At 45.2% G+C, this 24,556-nt stretch overlaps 1 protein-coding gene across 1 annotated transcript in view; it reads left to right on the top strand.

Moving 5' to 3' along the window:
* Positions 1-67: 67 nt before the first annotated feature.
* akap1b (A kinase (PRKA) anchor protein 1b) overlaps positions 68-24,556 on the top strand; it is a 61,728-nt gene continuing 37,239 nt past the window's right edge. Inside the window, exons 1-2 of the mRNA XM_069911709.1 lie at positions 68-185; positions 22,465-24,288. Coding sequence (XP_069767810.1) covers positions 22,473-24,288 — 1,816 coding nt within the window. The 5' untranslated portion in view covers positions 68-185; positions 22,465-22,472. The remainder of the gene's footprint in view (positions 186-22,464; positions 24,289-24,556) is intronic.

Below are 24,556 nucleotides of genomic sequence, written 5' to 3'. Positions count from 1 at the left end.
GGGAGTTCAGGGCAGGGGGCGGGGTGCTCGTAATCGGTGGGCGTGGCTTGCAGGGAAGTTCTCGCGAGAGGAGGCGGTGAAAGCGCCGGCGGCTCGAGGAGGTCGCGGGCACGTGGGGGCGGCGGCGGCGGCGGGACGATCGAGCACGGGACGGAGCTGCGCGACTGCGGCAGCGGAGCGGCCTCGTGAGTAACGCGCCCGGGCCCCGCCGGCCCGTGAGGAAAGACAAGGGGGGCAGCGGGTCGTCGACCGAAGGCCTCCGGTGTCCTCCTGCCGGAGGGAAGGGACTCGTTCCCCCGGGGTGGCCGGTTACTCAGCGCCCTGCCGTGGCCTGACACTCGGCCCTGGTCCCGGCCTCACTTCGCCGCCACCCTCTCCCCGGCGGCCCGCCTGGAGTCAGGCCGAACGTGGCGGCCTGAAGGGCCCCGCGGCGCCCTGTGCCGCAGTGACCCTGGGCTTCTCCATCCAAGGTCGGTCTGGGGCCTGGAGGGGAGACGCCAAGGAGTGCGGGGGCTGCTTGAGTAGGGTCAGGCCGCACCAGGTGGTCTGTTTCCCTAACAGTTCTCTTCCCCCCCCCACCCCCTCCCTCCCGTCCCCCCCCAACACCTCCCTCCCGTCCCCCCCCAACACCTCCCTCCCGTCCCCCCCCAACACCTCCCTCCCGTCCCCCCCCAACACCTCCCTCCCGTCCCCCCCCCAACACCTCCCTCCCGTCCCCCCCCAACACCTCCCTCCCGTCCCCCCCCAACACCTCCCTCCCGTCCCCCCCCAACACCTCCCTCCCGTCCCCCCCCAACACCTCCCTCCCGTCCCCCCCCAACACCTCCCTCCCGTCCCCCCCCAACACCTCCCTCCCGTCCCCCCCCAACACCTCCCTCCCGTCCCCCCCCAACACCTCCCTCCCGTCCCCCCCCAACACCTCCCTCCCGTCCCCCCCCAACACCTCCCTCCCGTCCCCCCCCAACACCTCCCTCCCGTCCCCCCCCAACACCTCCCTCCCGTCCCCCCCCAACACCTCCCTCCCGTCCCCCCCCAACACCTCCCTCCCGTCCCCCCCCAACACCTCCCTCCCGTCCCCCCCCAACACCTCCCTCCCGTCCCCCCCTCCCCTCCCTCCCGTCCCCCCCCTCCCCTCCCTCCCGTCCCCCCCCTCCCCTCCCTCCCGTCCCCCCCTCCCCTCCCTCCCGTCCCCCCCTCCCCTCCCTCCCGTCCCCCCCCTCCCCTCCCTCCCGTCCCCCCCTCCCCTCCCTCCCGTCCCCCCCTCCCCTCCCTCCCGTCCCCCCCTTCCCCTCCCCCCCTCCCCTCCATCCCCTCCCCCCCTCCCCTCCCTCCCGTCCCCCCCTCCCCTCCCTCCCGTCCCCCCCTCCCCTCCCTCCCGTCCCCCCCCTCCCCTCCCTCCCGTCCCCCCCCTCCCCTCCCTCCCGTCCCCCCCTCCCCTCCCTCCCGTCCCCCCCCACCCCCTCCCTCCCGTCCCCCCCCACCCCCTCACTCCCGTCCCCCCCCACCCCCTCCCTCCCGTCCCCCCCACCCCCTCCCTCCCGTCCCCCCCACCCCCTCCCTCCCGTCCCCCCCACCCCCTCCCTCCCGTCCCCCCCACCCCCTCCCTCCCGTCCCCCCCACCCCCTCCCTCCCGTCCCCCCCACCCCCTCCCTCCCGTCCCCCCCACCCCCTCCCTCCCGTCCCCCCCACCCCCTCCCTCCCGTCCCCCCACCCCCTCCCTCCCGTCCCCCCCACCCCCTCCCTCCCGTCCCCCCCACCCCCTCCCTCCCGTCCCCCCCACCCCCTCCCTCCCGTCCCCCCCACCCCCTCCCTCCCGTCCCCCCCACCCCCTCCCTCCCGTCCCCCCCACCCCCTCCCTCCCGTCCCCCCCACCCCCTCCCTCCCGTCCCCCCCACCCCCTCCCTCCCGTCCCCCCCACCCCCTCCCTCCCGTCCCCCCCACCCCCTCCCTCCCGTCCCCCCCACCCCCTCCCTCCCGTCCCCCCCACCCCCTCCCTCCCGTCCCCCCCCTCCCCTCCCTCCCGTCCCCCCCTCCCCTCCCTCCCGTCCCCCCCCTCCCCTCCCTCCCGTCCCCCCCTCCCCTCCCTCCCGTCCCCCCCTCCCCTCCCTCCCGTCCCCCCCTCCCCTCCCTCCCTTCCCTCCCGTCCCCCCCTCCCCTCCCTCCCTTCCCTCCCTTCCCTCCCGTCCCCCCTCCCCCCCCTCCCCTCCCCCCCCTCCCCTCCCCTCCCTCCCCTCCCCCCCCTCCCCTCCCCCCCCTCCCCTCCCTCCCCTCCCTCCCCTCCCTCCCCTCCCCCCCCTCCCCTCCCCCCCCTCCCCCCCCTCCCCTCCCTCCCGTCCCCCCCCTCCCCTCCCTCCCGTCCCCCCCCTCCCCTCCCTCCCGTCCCCCCCTCCCCTCCCTCCCGTCCCCCCCTCCCCTCCCTCCCGTCCCCCCCTCCCCTCCCTCCCGTCCCCCCCTCCCCTCCCTCCCGTCCCCCCCTCCCCTCCCTCCCGTCCCCCCCTCCCCTCCCTCCCGTCCCCCCGTCCCCCCCTCCCCTCCCGTCCCCCCCTCCCCTCCCTCCCGTCCCCCCCTCCCCTCCCTCCCGTCCCCCCCTCCCCTCCCTCCCGTCCCCCCCTCCCCTCCCTCCCGTCCCCCCCCTCCCCTCCCTCCCGTCCCCCCCCCCCGACTCTAGTAAATCTTTGTACTCTTTGATACTTTTCCTGTCATTAGGTGACCAAAACTGTACACAGTACTTCAAATCTAGCCTCAGCAATGTCTTGTGCAACTTTACCACCCACTGCATCCCAACCACTGTCCTCAATACTTTGATGGTCAATAGGCTCGGTCAATAGGCTCTTTACAGCACCTGTGACACCACTTTGAGGGAATTGTGACTGAATTTCCAGATCCCTTTGTTTGACTGCACTCCTTACTGCCTTCCCTTTTACTGAGCTATTTTTCTTCAAAACATGTTCTGCCTTGCTTTTTAATTCTTGGGGGGTGCTCTTTCTGCAAAACTTTATATTTGAAAGACCATTTGTGGGAGGAGGTTAATATTTCCTGATAATGATGCCTCTTGAATTTAGTTTTCTGGAACGTGGGAAATAAGAGTAGGAGGAAGCCATCTGGCATGTTGAGCCTTCATCACCATTCAACAAGATCATAGCTGATGTGACTGTGGACTCAGCTCCACCTACATGTTCATTGGAAACTTCCCTTACTATGCAAAAACAAACCTGAAATATATTTAATGAGGCAACTGAGAGGGCAGAGAATTCCATGGATTCACTGCTCTTTGGGAAACAATTACTCTTCATTCAATCCCATGAATCCAAAGGCTATGTCCTCTTGTTGTTGACTCACCTGCTAATGGAAGCCATCTTATGTCTGCCTTTTGCTTTTATGCGGAGTGGCGCTTCGGTGCGACCACCGGAGCAGATGTAGGTGGGGTGACTGTCGTCATCAGTGTGGCCACCACTCCTTGGTGGCCCTGGACTTCCCACTCTGCTCCTTCATCCTTCTCAATCTTTTGGCTGCAGTGGGTCAGGATGACAAAGCCCACGCTGATCATTCTGTAGCAGATCAGCAGGAGCAGTCGCCCCCCTGCCCGACAGCATCTTCCTCCGCCTGCTCCACACCAGCAGCCGTACCAATGATGAACTGTTCCGTGGTATATTCTGGCTTAATATGTTTGCTAAACAGTCCTGGGTCATGGGCTAAGGGCATCATCACCACATCACTGGCCCGCCCCGAGCCAGCCTCTTGCAGTGGCTGGACAGTTGTGGAGTGCTTCGCTCCACCTCTGACCCAAGCCGACAGAAGGATTGGAATTGGTGCCTTCGAGCCACTCATGGACCATTTACATCGTTCAGGTTGGACAGAGAATCTCTGCTTCACTTTCATTTTTTTTTTGGTTTCTCAAAAGGGCCTTTCAATTCTCTGGCATTCCATTTGCCTTCTTGATGACCTGTTGTACCTGCCTACCAATCCTTTGTGATTCACACATAAGCATTCCCAATTCGCTCTGCACAACAGCATCTTTCACAGTTTAAATACTTCATACTGACATTTTCTTCCAAAGTGGACAACTTTGCCGAACCTAATGTTAATTTCCTGTTTACAGAGTTGGTTTATGTGATGTCATCCACATCAGTGGATCAAAGGTTTGACTCTGTCCAGGAGTGTGCATTACGTTTTCGCATTCAAGCCGAAAGGCAGTTTCTCGCACTGAGCTTTCATGGGCACATTATGACTTGAAATGTATTTTTCTGCAATAGCCTTGTACTTCTTTTGACTTTTGATGATTTGGTCTTTAACTGGAAAGAAGTCTTTTAATTATCAACTGTATATTTGCATTGGTAATCTTTTTAAGTATGATAAAGAAAATGTTAGCTGACTCATCCTGATGGTTAAACTACACAACTCTGATTTTTAAGCACTTGAATTTTATTGGTTCATATTATCTTGATTCAAATAGATGGAATAAATTGACGAAAGGCTCAAACACAAAACGTCAGTTATGTATTTTTACTGTTGCTACACGAGGGACACTGACCAGCTGAGTTTCTCCTGCATTTTGTGTTTTTACTTTTACAGATTTTTGTGATTTACCAGTACTTGGAACAAATTACTACTGGCTAAGGTTTTTTTTCTCGTGTTTAACCAGTTTTGAAAATTCTTTCTTTCTTTTCTTTGGCTTGGCTTCACGGACGAAGATTTATGGAGGGGTATGTCCATGATGTCTGCTGCAGGCTCGTTGGTGACTGACAAGTCCGATGTGGGACAGGGAGGCACGGTTGCAAGGGAAAATTGGTGGGTTGGGGTTGGGTGTTGGGTTTTTCCTCCTTTGTCTTTTGTCAGTGAGGTGGGCTCTGCGGTCTTCTTCAGAGGAGGTTGCTGCCCGCCGAACTTTGAGGTGCCAAAATGCACGGTTGGAGGCGAGATCAGCCCACTGGCAGTGGTCAATGTGGCAGGCACCAAGAGATTTCTTTAAGCAGTCCTTGTACCTCTTCTTTGGTGCACCTCTGTCTCGGTGGCCAGTGGAGAGCTCGCCATAGAACACGATCTTGGGAAGGCGATGGTCCTCCATTCTGGAGACGTGACCCACCCAGAGCAGTTGGGTCTTCAGCAGCATGGATTCGATGCTTGCGGACTCTGCCAGCTCGAGTACTTCAATGTTGGTGATGAAGTCATTGCAATGAATGTTGAGGATGGAGCATACAACATCTGTAAATGGACAATGCTTTCTTTAGCATGTCCTTTTGAACTAAGTTGATTGAGGCACTGTGCTTGTCCCTGGCTGTTAAGGTTGGGTGCCTTGGACATTGCAAGTGTGTGGCTTGAAAATTGAAGATGGCTCAACAATTAAGGTGGCACCTGTTCAATTTCTTGTGCTGTATAGGTGAAGATGTACAGGAGCAAAATACTGCAGGTGATGGAAAGCAATGCTGGAAGCGCTCCAGTGAGGCAGCATTTGTGGAACAACATGCTTCATGTTTTGGATCAGTGACTGTTTCATTCAAGGCAGATTTGAGATACAAGCTGGAGGCATTTAAGAAAGTTGTTGAAAGAAACTTAGATTTTCCTCAGGGTTGATTACTGGATAATTTTGGAGATGGAGTGTGACCCTTGGAATACTGAGCTGCCTCCTGGCTTAAAATCATTGCCTATCTTTGAGCTGACTTGTTCTGACTGTTTAAAGTATATGAGCATCTACTCCCTTGTTCCCAGGGGATCTCAGCTGCCTCTGGTTTTTCTGCTTGCTAAGAATATGGGCAACTGATAATAGGCGTGGCGTTCTCTTGAGGTCTCTGTTAATTGATATTTTTTTTCTGGAGCTTGGTTGTCTTTGACACCAGCTATCTGAGATTTTAAAAAAAACACTTTCCAGTGTATGCAATCTCACCTGGAGCTATCTATTAAAAATTTGATTGTTGTTTCTCATGCAATTAAATGTAATTGTTTTTGAAAGTTGGTCTTTATCCTGCTTGATTTGTATTGATATGACTGCACATCGTGACTTGGGACCGTGCCTCACTGATGGCATATTGGTAGTGATGGAATGTGGATTCTATTACTGAAATTGACCTTGGCTGTTCTTGTACCCAATGCCCAGGTTGTATGGTTCTTTGTGGCTTTGTCAAGATTGGCAGATTCAAATGTTCTTGATTCTTGCGTTTTCTTGGTCTCCAGCGCAAATACATCCCCTGTTCTTGGAAGCTCTTAAAAGCTTTGGCTAATACATTTTAATGAAAATCAGGCAATGAAATTAATGTGGGATCAGTGCTGGAAGCCATATATAGAAGACATCAAATCTAGCTTCAAAGATGACTTATTCAATCTAGCTCAGAACATTGCTGCAGAATTTTGGCAGTTTTCTGGGCACAAACAGTGCTATATGTCTAATATTTAAAAATTAATAAAACTATCTTCAGTAACTGCTTTTTTTAAAAAAAAACTGGGGCCCACAACACATTTAAGGTCACAGACTGAAGTCTTAATGGTTTTTAGGATATTTTTCATAGCCAATAGGAGAAAAGTATGAAAGAAACCAACAAAGCTCGATTGCTTCGCATGGAAGGAGGCCCAGAAACTTTGAGCAGAGTCCCAAGGGGGACATAGCCAAAAAAGGTTGAGAATGGCTGCATAGTCATGTTTCTATCTCAAAGCCATTTAATGCCACTATTGTATTTGCTTCCACCATTACTGCAGTGCATTCCAGCCTCCTACCACTGCATTTATATTTTTTTAAAAATTCAAAAGATAATTTGCCGATTATTCACTCTCCAAATGCTCAAAATTAAGTCGTTCATACTTTTATGCAACAGGGTATACATAACTTCTAGGCGTGAATTGGTTCATAGCTAATGATAAATTCCAAGTGGTAATCTTCTCCACACTAATATTGCTATTCTTGAGTTCCCCACCACCCACAACCATGTGAGCTTTATGGAATTGCCAGTGTCTAGTTACTCAACAAGGTCAGCTACATACAAGAGCAGCTCAGAGTGATTGATCTGCAGTATTTTTACAGTAGTCCTCAACTTGCAACCTATGCGATTTGTGATCATCCGTACATATAATGGGGGGGGGGGGGGGGGAATCCTATAAATTAAAAAAATAAAGAATATATGTAAATATAAAACTTGCACTTTTGGGGTGAAAGTAGGGGCCTATCTATGGAAAATAGCCCCTATGGCAGGAGTGGCCAACCTCTTGAGAGTGAGCTTGGTGCCTGCCATGTTGTATTTGATGAACAATAAAATTGCTGACCTACGTCCATTTCGAGATATGACCCGTTGGTCAGAACTGAATATGGTCATAAGTCGGGGACTACCTGTACTTCTGACTTCCCACATGATTATGAAGAAATCTCCATTTTCCTGAAGGAGTGCTGTTCCGTTAGCACTAGACTTCACTGGTACCCTATCCAATACTGATCATTAGTACCTTCTACCTTTTTTTAAAAAAAAAATCACAGCTATTTTTCCCCAAGCTTACTCTTAATAGCACCTCCCAAGCCCATTTATAAATAACAATAGCGGTTGGTGGCTGGAAGTAACTCCACTTGCTGTTTCCACCCCACATAAGGTACCTTTGCTTGAAAGTATTATTTTGGCTAAATCTAAATCCTGTCGTTCCTTAACTAGCAACTCCAGGGGACTGCAAAAAAGTGGGTCATCAATGATTTGTGTCCTTAGAATGAATTAGAGGCTGGTTCGTCCATGATTCCTTTCTTCCCCCTTTGAAATTTGGTTGAGACAGAGGGTGTAACTACTTGGCAAAATTTTAAGTGCATATCTTGTGGGTTGGGCAACTCCATAGACAGGATTGTGTTTTGAATCTGTTTTATTTTTAACCCTTAGTCATGACCATTTAAAATGGAAGACAATTTATAGTAGCTTTAGACCTCAGAAAATTCAAAAGTCCCAACCCTTTTGAGTTCTGGTGACTGGGGAGCTGGCAACAACTTGATCATGAGGGGAGTTCAAAACTAAGCAAGATATAGCTGAAAACGCTTATCAAAGAAGGTGGGGTGGGGGAACAGGTGATGACTCACTAACTATGAAGGTCAGTTGAGAATTTTGAGTTTTTAGAAAAAGATCGAGCAGTTTGTGCATCAGCAAATTGATGCCAGCTAAAATAACTGGTGTTTATGTGGATGCAGATCATAGATAATGTGTGGAATTTAAAACTAGATCTTCACTTTTTGAAGTTGGTTTGATTAGATTCAATTGAACCTGGGCAAAGAAAGTTCTTGGATTTGGCCAGCATTTGATTCAAGATTACTTTCTTGTCATGTAATTTTACTTGAAATTGCCACCTTCCTGCTACAAGGGAGACAAAAAGTTGCCATTAGTATTGTATGACGCCCCTTGCATTAAGAGAAAGAAAAAGTGTCCTTCAGAGTGGGTGTTCCTGGATTCACCTCCAGTGCTCCTGCAGTCATCGATCCTGATCGATCTATCAGTTCTAGATCAAACCTCTGACACGATCAGGAAGCCTTCAGCACCCGAGGCCCTTTGGGAGTCCTTCTTACCCTCAGCACCCTCTTGAATCTCAGTTCAGATACTTGGTTCCCGTGAACCCATCACCAGCAGACTGCAGTTTGTGGGTTCCCAACCACAAGTCACCTGCAGCTTGTGTGGATTCTTCACCTGCTGATCCCTCACTGGTCCGCTGCTATGATTATCATCCTGTTGGGTCCTCCCTTTTGCTTCTCCGCAATGGGGATGTTCTCCCTGTTTCTGGTGCCCTGCGTTGGTATGCTGCTCCCCGGAGTTTGCAACCCTTCAAGGTTGCTGCTGAGCATGGGTGCTGCCATTTTGAGTACAGACTGCCATGGTTGCAGGATTTTAAATAAAAAGTCTTTAAAAACTGTGTGAAGCCATTGGCGTTAGGACGTGTGGTTGAGCTCTGTGGAGCACCACTGTAGGTGGCTTCATGTCGAGCCTCCATCTTGAGGCTGACTAAATTCGCAGAGAAAAATTCAAACTCCCTTTTATGGAGAAGCCCTAAAAGGCTGCTCTTGTGCCGCTTTCATGAAGAGCGGCACCTCGTAGTGTCCTCCAGAGCCTATGGAGGCAATGTGATAGCGCCGCCCACCGAGTTGACATCATTCACATATCCCAAGTGCGGAAAGAGCCCTGTAGTAGAAAAAGGCGACCCCAGAGCAGGTAGGAAAGTTCATTGCGATGTTTGCAACCAGTCTTAGTTCCAAGCAGAAATCCTACGCGCTATCAGCATTTAACAAAAATCCCACTCCTGTCTCAGGCTGATGATGTCAGCGCAAAGTCATCAGCCAGTTTTTAGCCAGCCTCTTGCAGTGGCAGTACATGTATGAAGCGAGGCGGAGCGCTGCACTCCGCCTTGATATTACCTCAGAGAGGGATTAGAGTTGGCGCCTTAGAGCAGATTGGGGAGCTTTCATGGACGCTGAAAAACCAGCTGAGTTCCTCCAGCATTTTGGTGTGTTTTAACTTGTATTTTAGCCTGGTCCCTTCATAAGATATAATGTAGTAACATTTCTTTCTCTGACTTAGATGCTAAGGAGATTCAGCCCTTGGCAATTCCTTTCTGAAACTCTGAAGTGTTGTACGAATGACAATCTGCAAAGGGGTTTTGATGAGTTGAGTGAGCGCAAATTTAGGTGGAGAAATTATGTAACCAGCTTTCCACTGAGGAAGAGAATTGCAGTATATTGTCCAACTGGCCTGAGATTAAAATTGTTTCAGTAAAGAGAGTTTAATCTCCATGTAAATGAAATAGAAAGTTAACAGGCAGGTTCAGCAAGTTCCTCCATCCATCCTCATGGATGTACATTGAAGTAGATGCATTTGTTAACAATTTACCTGACCATTGCAGTGAACACTTGACAGTACTGGCCATGGCTTATTATTTTGATCATTTCAGTACTTGTAGCTAAACATGTTTCAAGTGATTTAATTTTCCTACACCATTCCTTCAGAGACTGATTCTTTTACCCAGCACATGCTGCAAAAAGGGGCAACAATTTTCATATTTGATCAAGCATAATCTTCATTGTCTTGTGGAATTATCGGTTGACCTTGTTGGGGGAGGGGGAACTTCCTGTTATTGAATTCATATGGAACTGAATTGTAGCTGTTCTTCAAACTGAGATGGGGTCTGCACTGATGTGATCACCAGCTGGCTAACTGGCTGAAACATCAGGGTATGGGCTCAATTTTGGACTGATGTTTAACATTTGAGGGAAGAGCAAAGCTTGGAGCCATCCATCCAGTACGGTTGCTGAGAAACCAAATGGGGAATACAAAAGTAATGTGTTTACCCAGGGGATGCTGGAAGTGACGATGGATGAAGATATTCTGAGTAACATGAATTGATTTAGGAGAAAAAGTGGACAAAAGCATGGCTAGAAGGTAAATATTTATAGGAGTTGAATAACCGGTTTCAGTGTGGCATTCTAAATTGAGTTGAGACTTTTGGAAGCTGAGTTTTCCCTGTAGACAGCAGAATGCATTCTAAAGTTGCCTTGTGTAATTTGTCTTCATCGGATTTCAGACTTGGCGGGTCTGACTCTTTCCGGATTGAGTGCAGTTACCTGAATCTTAAGCACTGAGGAAATCCCCTGAAAATGTGCAAGCTGCCAACAATGTCTGTTTTTAAAGCCCAAGTTGCTGGTGTTGAACTTTTCAAAGCATTTGTATTCAAAGATGTCCTTGATTCAACTCGCCAATAAAATATTTTACATGAGGATTAATAATACTATTTTTATCCATTGAAAGCTTCTTCTTACAAGAAGCTTGGTGTGCCGTTTGAAGGTAAAAGGGACTCGATCAGGAATATAGGTGGACTGGTAAGACTTTTCCAGAAAGTACAAGGTGAAACAATTTCCATTGACAGAGTTTTCATCTTTTGAATAGCTTGGAGTTTTAGTTTCTGGTCTCTTTTTGAAATGTCATATCATGGGATCCAGCTAGTTTACTAAACATGTTTCAAACATCACACAAAATGCATCAATGTACAGTGAACTGCATGCATAATATAAGTTTGACCTGCTCTATTGTCCCCCTACAACGTATGATGCTGACTTTGCTTTGTGCAGCCTATGCTTTAAGGATCATTGCCTCACTTTAAAAAAGCACGATCCTGTTTCAAATCAGCAAACTGATGCTAGTGAGGCTTGGCGGACTTGACTTATCCCACAGCAGGTACTACTTTGATTTATGCCCCATAATCAAGCTTCATGAAAGTTCATTTCTCTAGCAACCTTCAGCTGGGTCCTTTCAATTTCTGACTGAGTGAGATTGCTAGGCAGACTAATTGTTTACTGCTTGACATGAAATTTATAATCCTAGTCCCCATTATCCGGCATTTATTGGGATCGTGGGTGTCGGATACACAAATTTTCCGATTGACTGAATTTCACTCTTCCAATGCGTAACGAAGACACCTGCATTAAGGATGCACTGTTTTAAAAGACAGTGCAAAATAGAGTAATTTGGAGAAAAAAAATCAGTATTGTAGTCTTTAATTATGTAACGAATTCCCATAACTTACAAAATTTAAATTTGAATCTGGTCACTGGCATTGTAACAGCATTGCAGTAGCTACTATGCAGCTGTCATAATTAACCCCCTCCCCTTGTGCTAACAACCTGACTCACCTCAATGCCAGTGTCCCGGTCAGGCCCTCAGCACAACCCGACACACTTTGACACAAGTGTCCTGGTCAGGCCCTTGGTGCACCTTCCTTTCAATTCAAAGCCCATTTGCGAGTGCTGTAACAGTGTTGGGCTAGTCGCTCCGCTAACTGTGCAGCTTCCATAATCCCTCCCTGTCCCCCCCCAAAGTTTTCAGATAAAGCAGTACAAATATACTTAATTTTCTTTCTTTGTCTTGGCTTCGCGGACGAAGATTTATGGAGGGGTAAATGTCCACATCAGCTGCAGGCTCGTTTGTGGCTGACAAGTCCGATGCGGGACAGGCAGACACGGTTGCAGCGGTTGCAGGGGAAAATTGGTTGGTTGGGGTTGGGTGTTGGGTTTTTCCTCCTTTGTCTTTTGTCAGTGAGGTGGGCTCTGCGGTCTTCTTCAAAGGAGGTTGCTGCCCGCCGAACTGTGAGGCGCCAAGATGCACGGTTTGAGGCGAGATCAGCCCACTGGCGGTGGTCAATGGGGCAGGCACCAAGAGATTTCTTTAGGCAGTCCTTGTACCTCTTCTTTGGTGCACCTCTGACACGATCTTGGGGAGGCGATGGTCCTCCATTCTGGAGACGTGACCTACCCAGCGCAGTTGGATCTTCAACAGCGTGGATTCGATGCTGTCGGCCTCTGCCATCTCGAGTACTTCGGTGTTAGGGATGAAGTCGCTCCTATGAATGTTGAGGATGGAGCGGAGACGACGCTGGTGGAAGCGTTCTAGGAGCTGTAGGTGATGCCGGTAGAGGACCCATGATTCGGAGCCGAACAGGAGTGGGTATGACAACGGCTCTGTATACGCTTATCTTTGTGCGGTTTATTAATTAATAAAGACTTTTACCAGGCAGGGATAGGAAGATGCTTTGGGAGAGGTAGTGAGTGGCATTGGCCGTCTCTTCATCCTTGGCACCGCCATTTTATTCAATCACAACTTGATTCAAACAGCAGCTGCAGGTGGGGCATGAGCTGGGGCACTCCTCTGGCTGAATGCTTCCAACCTAGTGGTTGTGTATTGCTTTGGAGAATCTTTACTTTTACAATTTTAAACTTTTATTTTAAACATTCTTATTTGTTAAAATTGATTAATTTATTTCCTCTATATTTTTGCCATTTGTTTGAGTACCTGATAATGAGATTTTTACTGTACAAATTCTATTCATCTTTTCCTAAAATCTGATTTAATGTTGACAATTTTCCAAACATTCTTTTATTGTAATTTGAACTGTGCTTGATGTGGATTCATTTTGTAGGCAAAAACTAAGTGCCGAATGAAGGATAAAGCAGCCGGAGTTGGATTAACACTTCATGCCCTAGGGGCCAATGGTGCTTGTGCCCCAAATCTGTCCATTCCTAATTGGTCAGATAATGAGCCCAGTGTTTTAACAATGCTAGTTGAGTGTGCAATAAGTCCATGTTCTTCCACAGAAATAGGTGGGATGCCAAAGTGGTGATCACATGAAGCAAAAGGGTTCTGGTTTCTTCAATTTGGCTTTTCCATTTTAAACCTGTTTGAGTACACAAGGGAGCTGTCAGACTTCAGAATAGTCTGAGCTACTCAGTATAATTTCACACAAACTGGGTTGTGAACTTGTGAAATGTGTGGTCTATTTGAAACTGACTAATATTTTAGCAACAAGACTCTGCTCTTAATGAGCTGCAGTGTGACGAGTTGAATCTGATGAAACCTAGTGAATGTAATTTGTCTTTATTTCCAGTCTTCTTGACTCAAGTTATTTGAACAGACAGTCATGAAATTATCCTTGGTTTTGGTACTCATGGAATAGGAGAAACTATTGCACTGGGCAATGTGAAATAATATTCCACATTGCCAATGCATATTATTCCACTGTGATTATCAATTTAGATAAATGGCCAGATATTAAAGGCTCTCAAAATTTGTACCAGAGGTTTGTTGTTGCTATTGGTGATTAAGAACAGTCGTGTTGACGATCAAGTCTTGAAAATGTACAGTGCCTCAACTACCTCCTCCAGCAACTTGTTCCATACACTCTATATTAAAAACAAGTTACCTCTCTGATTCCTATCTAATGATCTCCCCCTCACCATTATATTGATATCCTCTGGTTACCTATTTCGTGCAAAAATAAATCTGTTCACTTGATTTATTCCTCATGATTTTGTACACCTCTATCAGACCTGAGGTATATTAAGAGAAATTGTTGGAACTCTGCTCATTGCAGTAAATACACTGAAAGCTGGTTATCAAAGGTTTGACCTTGCTTTCACATTGTGAGTGTGTACTTTGTATTTTCTACTGGAGTTGTTTCTATTGAGGGTTGACTTGTTACTGGCTTGAATACATAACTTTGGTTGCATCAGCCAGGTTAGTCTTTAATTCCTTAATAATTTGTGGTTTTAGTTTTTAATAGTTTTACAAGTTAAGATTTGTGTGTTGTACTGGATTAAATTAAACATGTTGAAAGTAGGTTTTAACTGTTAGACATTGAAGGTAACGGAATGAAATAAATAATGTAAATTGTGTATGTTTTTGAAGTAAACCCAATTTCCATAGTTGGACAAGGCACGGCAAAGTGTAAATTATTTTTTTAAATGCTTTGTTTAATAGCGATTATCAGCATGGTTCTTGCATGCAATCTCTTAAACTTGAATTTCTGGCTGTCAGTCATGTGCTGAGTTGAAAGTGATTGCATTGATATTTTTAAAAACAAAGATGAGCTGAAATGTTGCAAATAGATTTTTTTAAATGTGTAGCTACTAACCTGGGTAATCCTGCTCTTAAATCCTCTTTGCTGCCGAATATTTTTTAAAAAGCAACAGGTGTTATCGCAGACACTTGTAAATTGAAACAACATTGCTTGCTAAAGAGATGGTGCACGTGAAGAGTTCTTGCTGTCTAGTCACAGGAAGATTAAATGTAAATTTAGATTTAAGCTGCTTTCCAGTGGTAGCTGTTCTAGAGTAATTGACTGCAAAGCGCTTGGGATGCTTCAATAGCTCCCCAGTGCAATACAAAAGCAGTTCTGCATTATTGGATGCTGCCATCGTTATGGTTAATTTCAAGTGGGTGCAGCATGTAGCATTTTTTTTAATGGAATTCATCCTGCTTTGCTAATATTTATCTTTCTATCAACATATTTTAAACAGATAATGTGGTTATTGTCTTATAGGAAGTTCCTTCACCTATTGGCTTCTGCAGTTCCGACATAACAGATTTCAGATTTATTGTTGTACATGACATCACATACAACTCTGATTCTTTTTCTGGTGGGCAAGGCAGGATTACCACTTATTGGTAGTGCAAATAAACTGTACTCAATGTACACATTTAAACAAATAAAGAAGTGTAAAACTGCAATACAGAGGGAAAAAAAAATCAAAATGCAAGAGTCCTTAAATGAGTTGAGTTTGAGTTTGTGGTTGAGGAGTCTGATGGTGGAGGGGGAGCAGTTGTTCCTGAACCTGGTGGTGCGAGTCTTGTGGCACCTACACCTCTTTCCTGATGGTAGCAGCGAGAACCGAGCATGTGGTGTGGATTCTTGATGGTCGCTGCTACTCTCCAACGGCAACGTTCCCTGTCGATGTTCTCAGTGGTGGGGAAGGTTTTGTCTGTGCTGCCCTGTGCCTGCAACAGTGATTACTCTTCAGTAAACACTCCAGTTGTAAAGATAAAATTGCAGATGCCAGAAGCAAACACTGGAATAATAGCTATTTAAGCAGGATCTGTGGAAAGAAACCATTTGGTTTGGATTGAAGACTCTCATCTGAACTTGAAAACAGCTTGTTTGCACTGTGGGAGGGTGAGGAGGCAGAGGGTGGAGCAAAAGGGAATGTCAATAAGGTAAAACAGCCATTGGACTGTTCATTAATGTCATGTATGTGTAATATGTTGCTAATGTTGAGATTGTAGTCTGGCATACTGAGATGCACTGAGCAAGCAGGAATATACAAATGAGTGCCAAATAATGAATGGTAAGTACAAATGGCCAGTGATTTGAAGTTGGCAAATTCGAGAATTCATTACGTTGCCCTGCATTATGCCCAGGCCAAAAAAGGTAAGCTGTTTGCTGAGCTTTTGTTGGAGGTCAGAATGGGAAGATGAATTAAAATAGCAGCCAACTATTGCACTCATTCATATCTGGGGAGAGCATGTCATTGATATGCCCAAAACCAGATGGGGAATGGACCTAAAACCAGACTTGTGGAACAGATAATCTGTTCCAACGTTAGTAGTTACAAGATATTATCCTGTAGACGGAGGGAAAATTTTAAAGATGTTGCAGCCTTCTTGTAAAAAGTAATACTTGTAACATTGGAAATCTTGACCTATTGCTACACAAATTAGGGCTGTGTTTGGGATGGTACAGAAAACCTGGAGTCTATACATCGATACGTATTGTGGAAGAAGCGCATCACCTCCGAAATTGCTATCTATCTACCTTGTCAAGCCTCACCTGTGGAAATTCATGCAGTTCTCACACTGGCCTCATCCCTCCATCAAAGAAAGTGAGGAGTAAAAAAAAAGCAAGTTATTGTTGATTGTGAAAGGCTGCTTTAGAGGAGAGAACTGTATCCATGTCTGGCTGAGGTGCTGCACTTTTGTCCAGTTTTGTTTTAATCTTATAACTTGATGCAGTCAAATGAACATGTAGCAGTGTTAAAGTTGTCATGAGTGAAAATTGGAACTTCAGTACAACTCTGGTTATTTAAAATGGTTGGAACTGGGCCTATTTTGGATAAATGATATTTCTGGACAACTGGTTATTTTTTTAACAACAGCCCAGTAGCAACCGCAAATCACTTGAAACAGTGTTTAAACAACGACAAAGGAAGGCTTTTTAAGCATGAAATTATGTTTGATTTTCACCAATTTTCAAGTCAATTTGGCTCCAAAAAAAATTTTGGATAACTGAGGATTTCTAATTGTTTCAGATATCCTCATTTATCAAAATTTTTTGGAGGTGAAATAACATCACTATCGGGTTAAATTTTGGATAATCCAATTTTTGGATAATTGGAGTTGTACTGTATAATACTTTGGCAGCACAATAGAAAATTACCATGGCTTTTAAATGTTCCATTTCACTAAGATTTCTTGTTCACTGTGGACTTAAAGAAACTGGTGTTTGTTTATTTGCACTGCAGGCTTTCAAATGAACTTTATTGTTACACCATGTGAGCATTGTACAATTACAGATGAGTTGGGATGACCACAGAGACTAAAATAGATTGGATCCTTGCTGGGGGATACTTTTGAACTGCTCATCCCTCCCTCATTTTCTCGGTGCTGAAAGAGACTTGTTTCTGCAGTGTCTTGCTGATCATACATAGTATGTGCTGCTGTCTTATCAGTTGCTTTTAAAGTGCAGCACCTCTTGTCATGTAGCTGTGAATAATTTTTCTGATTCACGTTGCTTATTTGGCATCCATAATAAAACTGTCTTTAAGTACCCATTCAGCATTTTCTGCCTTCGTCTTGCACGGTGATTTTTGACCTCTGAATGGAGCACTTGCTGAGAACAAGATTTGACGCAAGTGTGGGGATAAAAGTGTAGCTGGGGAACATTTCAAACATTGTGGCTTGCATTCTAAATCTTGCATTCTGCTAATGTTCTTGAGGCAATGCTTTAAATACCCACTTGTGCTGTGAGTTTTATTATAGAAACTGGACAACACTATTTTGAGTGGCCTTGTTCTAGAATTCCATTTGATTGTGACTGATTTGCAATCATTTTGACCGTCAAATTTGTCTGCCATTCCTTGTCATCTTGATGGCTCCACTATACTGTATGGCAGGGTGTTATTCTTTTCCCCTGAGTCTTCATGAATTCTATTGATGTGCTTTCGTAACCAAGTGTTCCATGAATTGACTTTGAGCTGAACTCTTCAGTCCAATTACTTGACTTTTGTTGGAAAGCCACGCTGCCTGGTGTTGCTGCATCCTTACTGGATACACTGGTCTCTGAAAGGCAGTAATGCAGTTTTACCTAGCATTAGCTGGTCTGGATCGTTAAAAGATATAGATGGGTTATTCATCCAGTGAGGATTGTTGTTTATTTGTCACATGGCTGATCATATGTGTGACTGATTCAGGAAAAGTTTAAATGTGGAACGTGTCTTCAACCTTAAAGTGTTTTTTAAAATCTTGGTGAGAGTCAATTTAAATTTCCGTCCTTTAAGCTCGTACACGAATGCCTGATCACCAACTTCACCCAGAAATAAGGGGAATGCAGAACTAAAATTCAAAGCTGAAAATGTGCAAAACTTCAGAATTTGCCTCAAATTGATCGGTAACTGCAGACTTAAAATGTTAGTTCCTGGCTGTTACCGAATGGAGTCTCTGGCCACCTAATATACATTATATGCTCGACAAACAATTTGAAACCTGCTTGCTAAACTGTCATCTGGTTCAACTGAGTAATGCTGCAACCCTCGCCTTTCAGGGAAAGGAATGCACTTCCCTTTTTTAGCCTGCTGAGCTGACTATTGCTGACTGCTTTAGAAGTGAACAGGAGTTTCCATTAATAAAATAATGGGAACTGTTCACCTTGGACTGAATAAAACCACAGATTGGGCAGAGAAAGTGTAATTTTGTGCTGCACTTCAATCCAATTAGTTTTATTTCTTCAAATATGAATATATTGATACCTTAGCACTGGGTTCCCACAAATGAGAATGCTGATGGAATATGCATGAGGGATTATTATAACAGTATATTTAGATGTGCTGCTTTGCAGGGAACCTGCTGCAAGCCCCTGTCATCCATCCATGGCCTGCTACAATACTAGTGATTTTGTGTGTGCACTATCTCCCTGCTGTGGTGCTGAGAACTGATGCAATCGCTGTTGCTGGGCTGAGTTTGGTTCTCATCCATCAACAAATTTCCCCTTGTGCAATGCTGATCGGCTCCCTCATGGCCAAGATAAATTGTGAAGTGGCCTATTGTTTGAGACCGGCAGCAACTGTACCATGAGTCAACAAACAGACTGGATTTTGCATGCTTTCTCAATTCTGGATCCTACTGTATTTCTCTTCCAGGCTCCCAATCCCATTCAGATATGTCTTGCAATCAAGTATTTCCAAAGGGGAAATATGGGAATCTAGTTCAGCCCAGCAAAAACCCTTGTGGGACAATCAGTCGATCTGCTTTCATTAAGCATTGAAAGCTTATTTTTGGACAAGGTTAAACTAAAGCATCATCTCTCTGTGGCACTGGCTGGTATGTTAACTGAGATTTTTCAAATCTCTGCTTTGGGATTTGAAGCCACAATGCAAATTGTGCACAAATGCACAGCCTTGTTTCTCTGCTTCTTCAGCACTTAGTTTGGTTTCTCATTTGGTGCAAAACAAAAAGCAGGGTCTTACAGCTGAGGCTCATGTCAAGTCTTCCTATGTCACTGTAGATAGAGAGAGTGGTCTTGCTATGTGACTAAAAATGTATGCTTTTTTATGTGGAGTTGAAATGACAAGCAGAATAAAATTCAAATAATGAATCTCCATATTTTTTATTTATCTAAATTTTTTCTCTGGAATGTGCCCTAACTGGAACCAACATTTATGATCTTATTGACTAATGGGATTGTTGAAGAAATCTTCAATGGAGGGAAGAAGGCGTAAATTTTAATTGGAGCTAGTCTTTTTTCGAAAACTTGCACCTGCTGGTTCCACAGCTAAATACCAGTGCCCTGCCACCTCCGCTTAAGAGCTGCTCATTTCAAGAGATTAAAATGACTTCCATTTGGTATTGATCCACCTTTCATGACCTTGGTGCTTCACAACCACCATAAGTACCAACAGCAGCTAATTTTGTACTCCGGCTCCCACAAACCTTAGTGTAATAATCAGGCTAATAATGGAACTCCTCAACAATAAACTCAATCAAGGACTCATTTAAGGACTCTTACTTTATTGTACTATAGCTCTTTTTCCCTCTCTGTATTGCACAGTCAGTTGTTTATATTTCTTGTTTACATGTGTACATTGTGTAAAGTTTTTTGCACTACAAATGAGTGTTAATTCTGCCTCCCCCACAGGAAAAATATCATGGTTGTATGTAATGTCATGTCTACTATTTTTAACATATTAGTCAAGATACTAGGAATAACTGCATTGATTCCTTTTGACTGGGTTCAGTGGGTTTTCTCCCTCTGTTTGAAATTTGGTTCATCTTAAATTTGGCAGCGCCGAGGTTTTTTTGCAAAAATCTGGTGTAAATCTACATCTTTGTAACTGGACGAGAATACATTCCTTTGATGGTTGGCAGAGAAGGGACAATGTCTTTGGAAGATAACACAGGGTCATTCCTTTTTTTTAAACCAATTGTAGTTGAACAGAAACTGGCAGGTGAACCTTTCAGTATAAATGCATCTGAAAACTCATTCCCTGAGCATTCATTTGGATTTTTTTTTACATGGAAAACTATTCTTAACAGTTTACTCTTCAAAGCAGGATATAATTATGTTTCATTAATGCCCGAACACTCCGTCAAGGAACCTGTCCACTTTCTTTTCTGCCTGTTATTTAGACCTGGTTGCAATTATTTGTGAACCAGTAAAGTAGGATATATTTTGGCTATTTAATTTTTCATGAAAATGTGGGATTCTCACTTTTTTGAATCTGCAGTTTGGGGTTTTCGGAGAGGATTTTTACCAACTGGAAAAGGCCTAGGATAACAAACTTGTATTCAAGTTACTTTTTTGTTTTTATCTTATTGCTTTTAAAACCTTTTCTATTTCTGCTTGGAAAACTCCAGAAGGCAATCAGTGACTAGTTTGAAATTAATGGACTATTTCCACTATCCTTTGACCTAGCGAAATCATAGTTGGTTGCTATTTGCACAGAAAAGGTTGTCTGTTCGAGGCTGCCTTGGTCTTGAACCATAGTATTTTCTGTTGCTTGTTCCTTGTGGATTGCTGGCAGTTAGTCTAATTAGGTAAAGGGACCTTGAACTTTATTTGACTAAATGTATTTGTGCACTTTAAAGCAAATATGGTCTGATGGTAGGGGTTGAAAGTTTTCAGTTGTAAGTATTTGGAATATATAGAATATTGCCATACAACTGTATGTTCACCTAGGAAATACTCTGCAAGATACTGAAGCTGTTGCATTTCACTGTGCTCAGTAACTTCAGAGCACCTCACTTTTCTCCATAGGCAGGCAGCCAATTAGCAATGAGTGGCAACACTCAGTGGCAAATTACTTTATTAGGCAACTGCTGAAGTTGCCCACTTTTTGTCTTTAAACCTAGATTTTGGCTGAATATACCTACTTGTAATTTTTCTTGTGCATCTTTTAAGAAATGATTCTTGCGTCACAGTGAATATTGATTAAATATTTTGAGCAATCTAATGAGCAAGTTGTAGGAATTTCCTTCTGCTGTATCAAATAAATCTGTTAGTTGTGGGCTATGAGAAGTGGTCCCAATGAGCTTCTCTCAATCCTGCCCTTGAGGTTTTAACTATGGTACAGTACAACTCCGATTATCTGAAATCGGATTCTCCAAAATCCTCATTTATCCAAAATTGTTTTAATTTCGGATCTGAACTGACCTCATGTTGAGTGGGGGGGGGGGGGGGGGGGGAATTTCACTTTAAAGTGAAATTAGAACGATTATCCTCGTTTCAAGTAACTCCCTCCCCTCTCCCATTCCATTTCTTCTTGAGCTTCTCCAACTCTCCCTCTCAAACTGTTTGCCTGCCACTGTCTCCCAGCTGCAAGCAGTCAGAAGAATCTCTTGTCCTGGCATCCTCTAGGAGAGCAGTCTCCCGGGCAGGAGGGGGACCTCTGGCTCAGTGGCCTCCCCTTCCTCCTCTCCCCTTCCTTGGCACACTGGATGCCAACTCTGAACCCTACCCTTGGCCTACTACTGCATACACACAAGGGACTCCCCGGTGTGCATGTGTAGTAGGCATTGAGGAGGAGTCGGGACTCCAGTGTTGGGAGCTCTGGTGACCAGGGAGACAGGAGCCCTCTGACTTGTCAGTGGGTGTTCCACCAGGGAAGACTCCCTGGGGATCAGCAAGGAAGTGTCGGGGAATTGGCAGTGGCAGATGGGTTTGGTGGTGATTGGTGGCATCCAGGATTTTTTGGTGAGAATTAAACATTTTAATGCTTAAAAAGCCTTCCTTTGTTGTTTAAACATTGATACAAATGATTTGCTATTGCTACTGGGCTGTTTTTAAGAAAATGACCAGTTATACGAAAAAATGTTTATCCGACCTAGGCTCGGTCTCAACCAATTCGGATAATTGGAATTGTACTATACATCAATCGCCAATCCATTTATTTGGAAATCTGATGGTTTGGTCCACCAGGTGAATTCTGCGCATCCTTTCAACTCGTGTTTTTCATGCACTCTTTAGGTTACTGTACTCCCTTTAAACTTACTGGTGTACCTTTCTTTACAAAGCTGCATAATATCCAAAAGTGAAATACAGATTTTTTTTAAAAAGGCATCTGGCACCTATGGAGATTGAGTGATACTGGTTAAGTGAATTTTCCAGTTGCTTGAGATTGCGTGTGTGTGTGATTGGTGAACTAACAGCAAGGCGTGCTCATTTTAAACTGTATAGTTAATCTATTTTCCACATTTTTTTGCCGGATGCTTTGATTCCAGAAAGGAGTTTTACTGTGTGGATTGTGGTTTTAATAGAGAATCCAGTGGTCCACAAAGTCAAGCTCTGCACCCTGGGCCCTGAGCATGCCATTATCATTGAATAAAACAGTGGCTCAAAGTTTTGGTGTAGCATTTGAGTTGTGTAACTTAAGATGAACTGGTGAAGTGCTCTTTCTTTTCAAAAGTTACAAAAGTTTTTTTTTTGAATTTTCAGGTCCCGCAATGGTTCTAAGACTCCGTAATGTCTTTCCATATACTCTCTCTGGAGTGTTGGCACTTCTTGGCTGGTGGTGGTACACCACACGAAAGAAAAGCAATGCATGCAGCTACAATAAACAACAGCTTGCTGCTGCATCAGAGCACAGCACCAAGGTCAGAGAAGAGAATTGTGCAGCTGTGGAGGTCAAGAGTTTTGATACAGAGGCAGAGATAAAAAAATATAACCAGAATGAAAGTGCAGCCAAGATGCACGTGGTGCCAACTTTACAGGCCGAAGCTTTTGGAGAACTAGATGTTGCAGAAAATTTATTCCTGGCTGATAATGTGGAAAATAATGCTCAAACATTGGTGGCGGACTCATCCACCAAACCCCAAGAAGTTCTCTTTATGCCCAATGTGCAAGGCCCCATTCAGGTATCACCCAAGGTTGAGAAGGATGGTTACCTCCATCAAATGGTGGAGAAAACCAGCAAAGATGCTTTGGGGACCCAGCCACCTGCTTGTTCTCCATTCTCTGTTGCAAAGTCCTCTGACAACCAGTCAGCCAAGGGGAACATTGAGAAAACTTTACCAAAAATCATGACGGTCACCTCTTCTAAAGAATGTGACCAGCTGACATCTGACCATCATACCATGGAAAGGCCTGAACCTGAAGGTGAAAATGCTGGAAATGCAACCGAACCCCTCGGTTCCAAGACTGCCCTTAATGATGTTGGTATTGGCCCTTATTTGGCCCAATCTAGTTTTTGCCAAGAATCTGATCAGGAAACCCAATTCTGTCAAGAAACTTGCTTCACTGATGACAGTTTGTCTATTGATTACATTGATAAACGAGTTAACCAGGATGAGATTGAAGAGGCAGCTGCTGGTTTGATCTCGAAGGTAATATTGGCAGCTAAAGAGGAATTGTTTGCACAGCTTGATCCTTGCGAATCAAGTGAGTACACAACTGGAGTAGAAAGTAACATTCTGGCAAATTCCACCGTTGATACGGCAGTTTTGCCTCCAGTTGGAGATGTGCCAAAAGCATCTACTGAGGTAAGGAAGGTCAACGAAGAGAAGTGTACTGTACATGAGCCAGAAGCAACACCAAAGAGTATGATTCCAAAGGTAACGGTGTTTGGAGACACCACGAATGAGATCTGCAAAGATGAAAATCAAGGCCATTCCAAAGAGCTATCCACCACCAAAATATGCAACAACTCTTTGAAAGAAACTAATCCAGTTGTAGAAGATTTTGGTTGCAGTGCTTGCCAATTGGAAGATGGAGATTGTGAGGAATATTTATCCCAAACCAATGTGGATTTGTGCAACCTAGAAATCTGTGAGGGCTTGTTGAGGAATTGCCAGGCAACCAATGTTCAGAGTGAAATGATTGGCAAAGAAAAGCTCCGAGGGCCCAAGATGTCAACAAACCACTCAAGCCTGGAAGGAACTGGTTCAAAGGATTGTGCTGAAGTTACACTTCAGAGCACAAGTCAGGCATGCACTGAGAAGTTGCAGCACAATGCAATTAATGAGAAGTCTTCGGAGGAATTGAATGTGGTGACAGAGGATTCTGGTTGTAGTGTTTGCTATTCAGAAGATGGAACTGGAGGTGAGGATCTGCCACAGAATATGGAAGGTACACTAGAAAATAAAACAGTTGCACTACATCAGTCTGCAGCCGGAGTTTGTTCCTTGGGACAAGATCCAAAACATGAACATTACCCTTCACTGCAGGATGACACTAAATTAAGTGCCAATGGAGGTCAAATAGAAGAAGGTGCTCACAGAGCTGGCCACTTACTGCTTGAAATGGAGCTTGATCATTCTGGAGGTAAAGTAATTGTCTTAATAGAACACTAATGTAGAATGATGTGACCAAGCCATATAAGGAAGATGTATACTACAAATGTCACAACCACTTCGAATCTGTTAGTTTCAATTGGAATATCAATTTCATGGTGTACTGTTTGAGAGTCCATGCATGAATCTTGAGTAAATTTGTGTTGGAATCAAGGAAGTGTTTATTTTTAAAAAAAAAAATTAGACTTGCAGCATGGTAACAGGCCATTTTGCCCCATGAGTCTGTGTTGTCCAATTTA

The sequence above is a fragment of the Narcine bancroftii genome, chromosome 14 (genome assembly GCF_036971445.1).
Source record: "Narcine bancroftii isolate sNarBan1 chromosome 14, sNarBan1.hap1, whole genome shotgun sequence".
Classification (NCBI taxonomy): domain Eukaryota; kingdom Metazoa; phylum Chordata; class Chondrichthyes; order Torpediniformes; family Narcinidae; genus Narcine; species Narcine bancroftii.
This window is presented reverse-complemented; position numbering and strand designations above follow the sequence as displayed.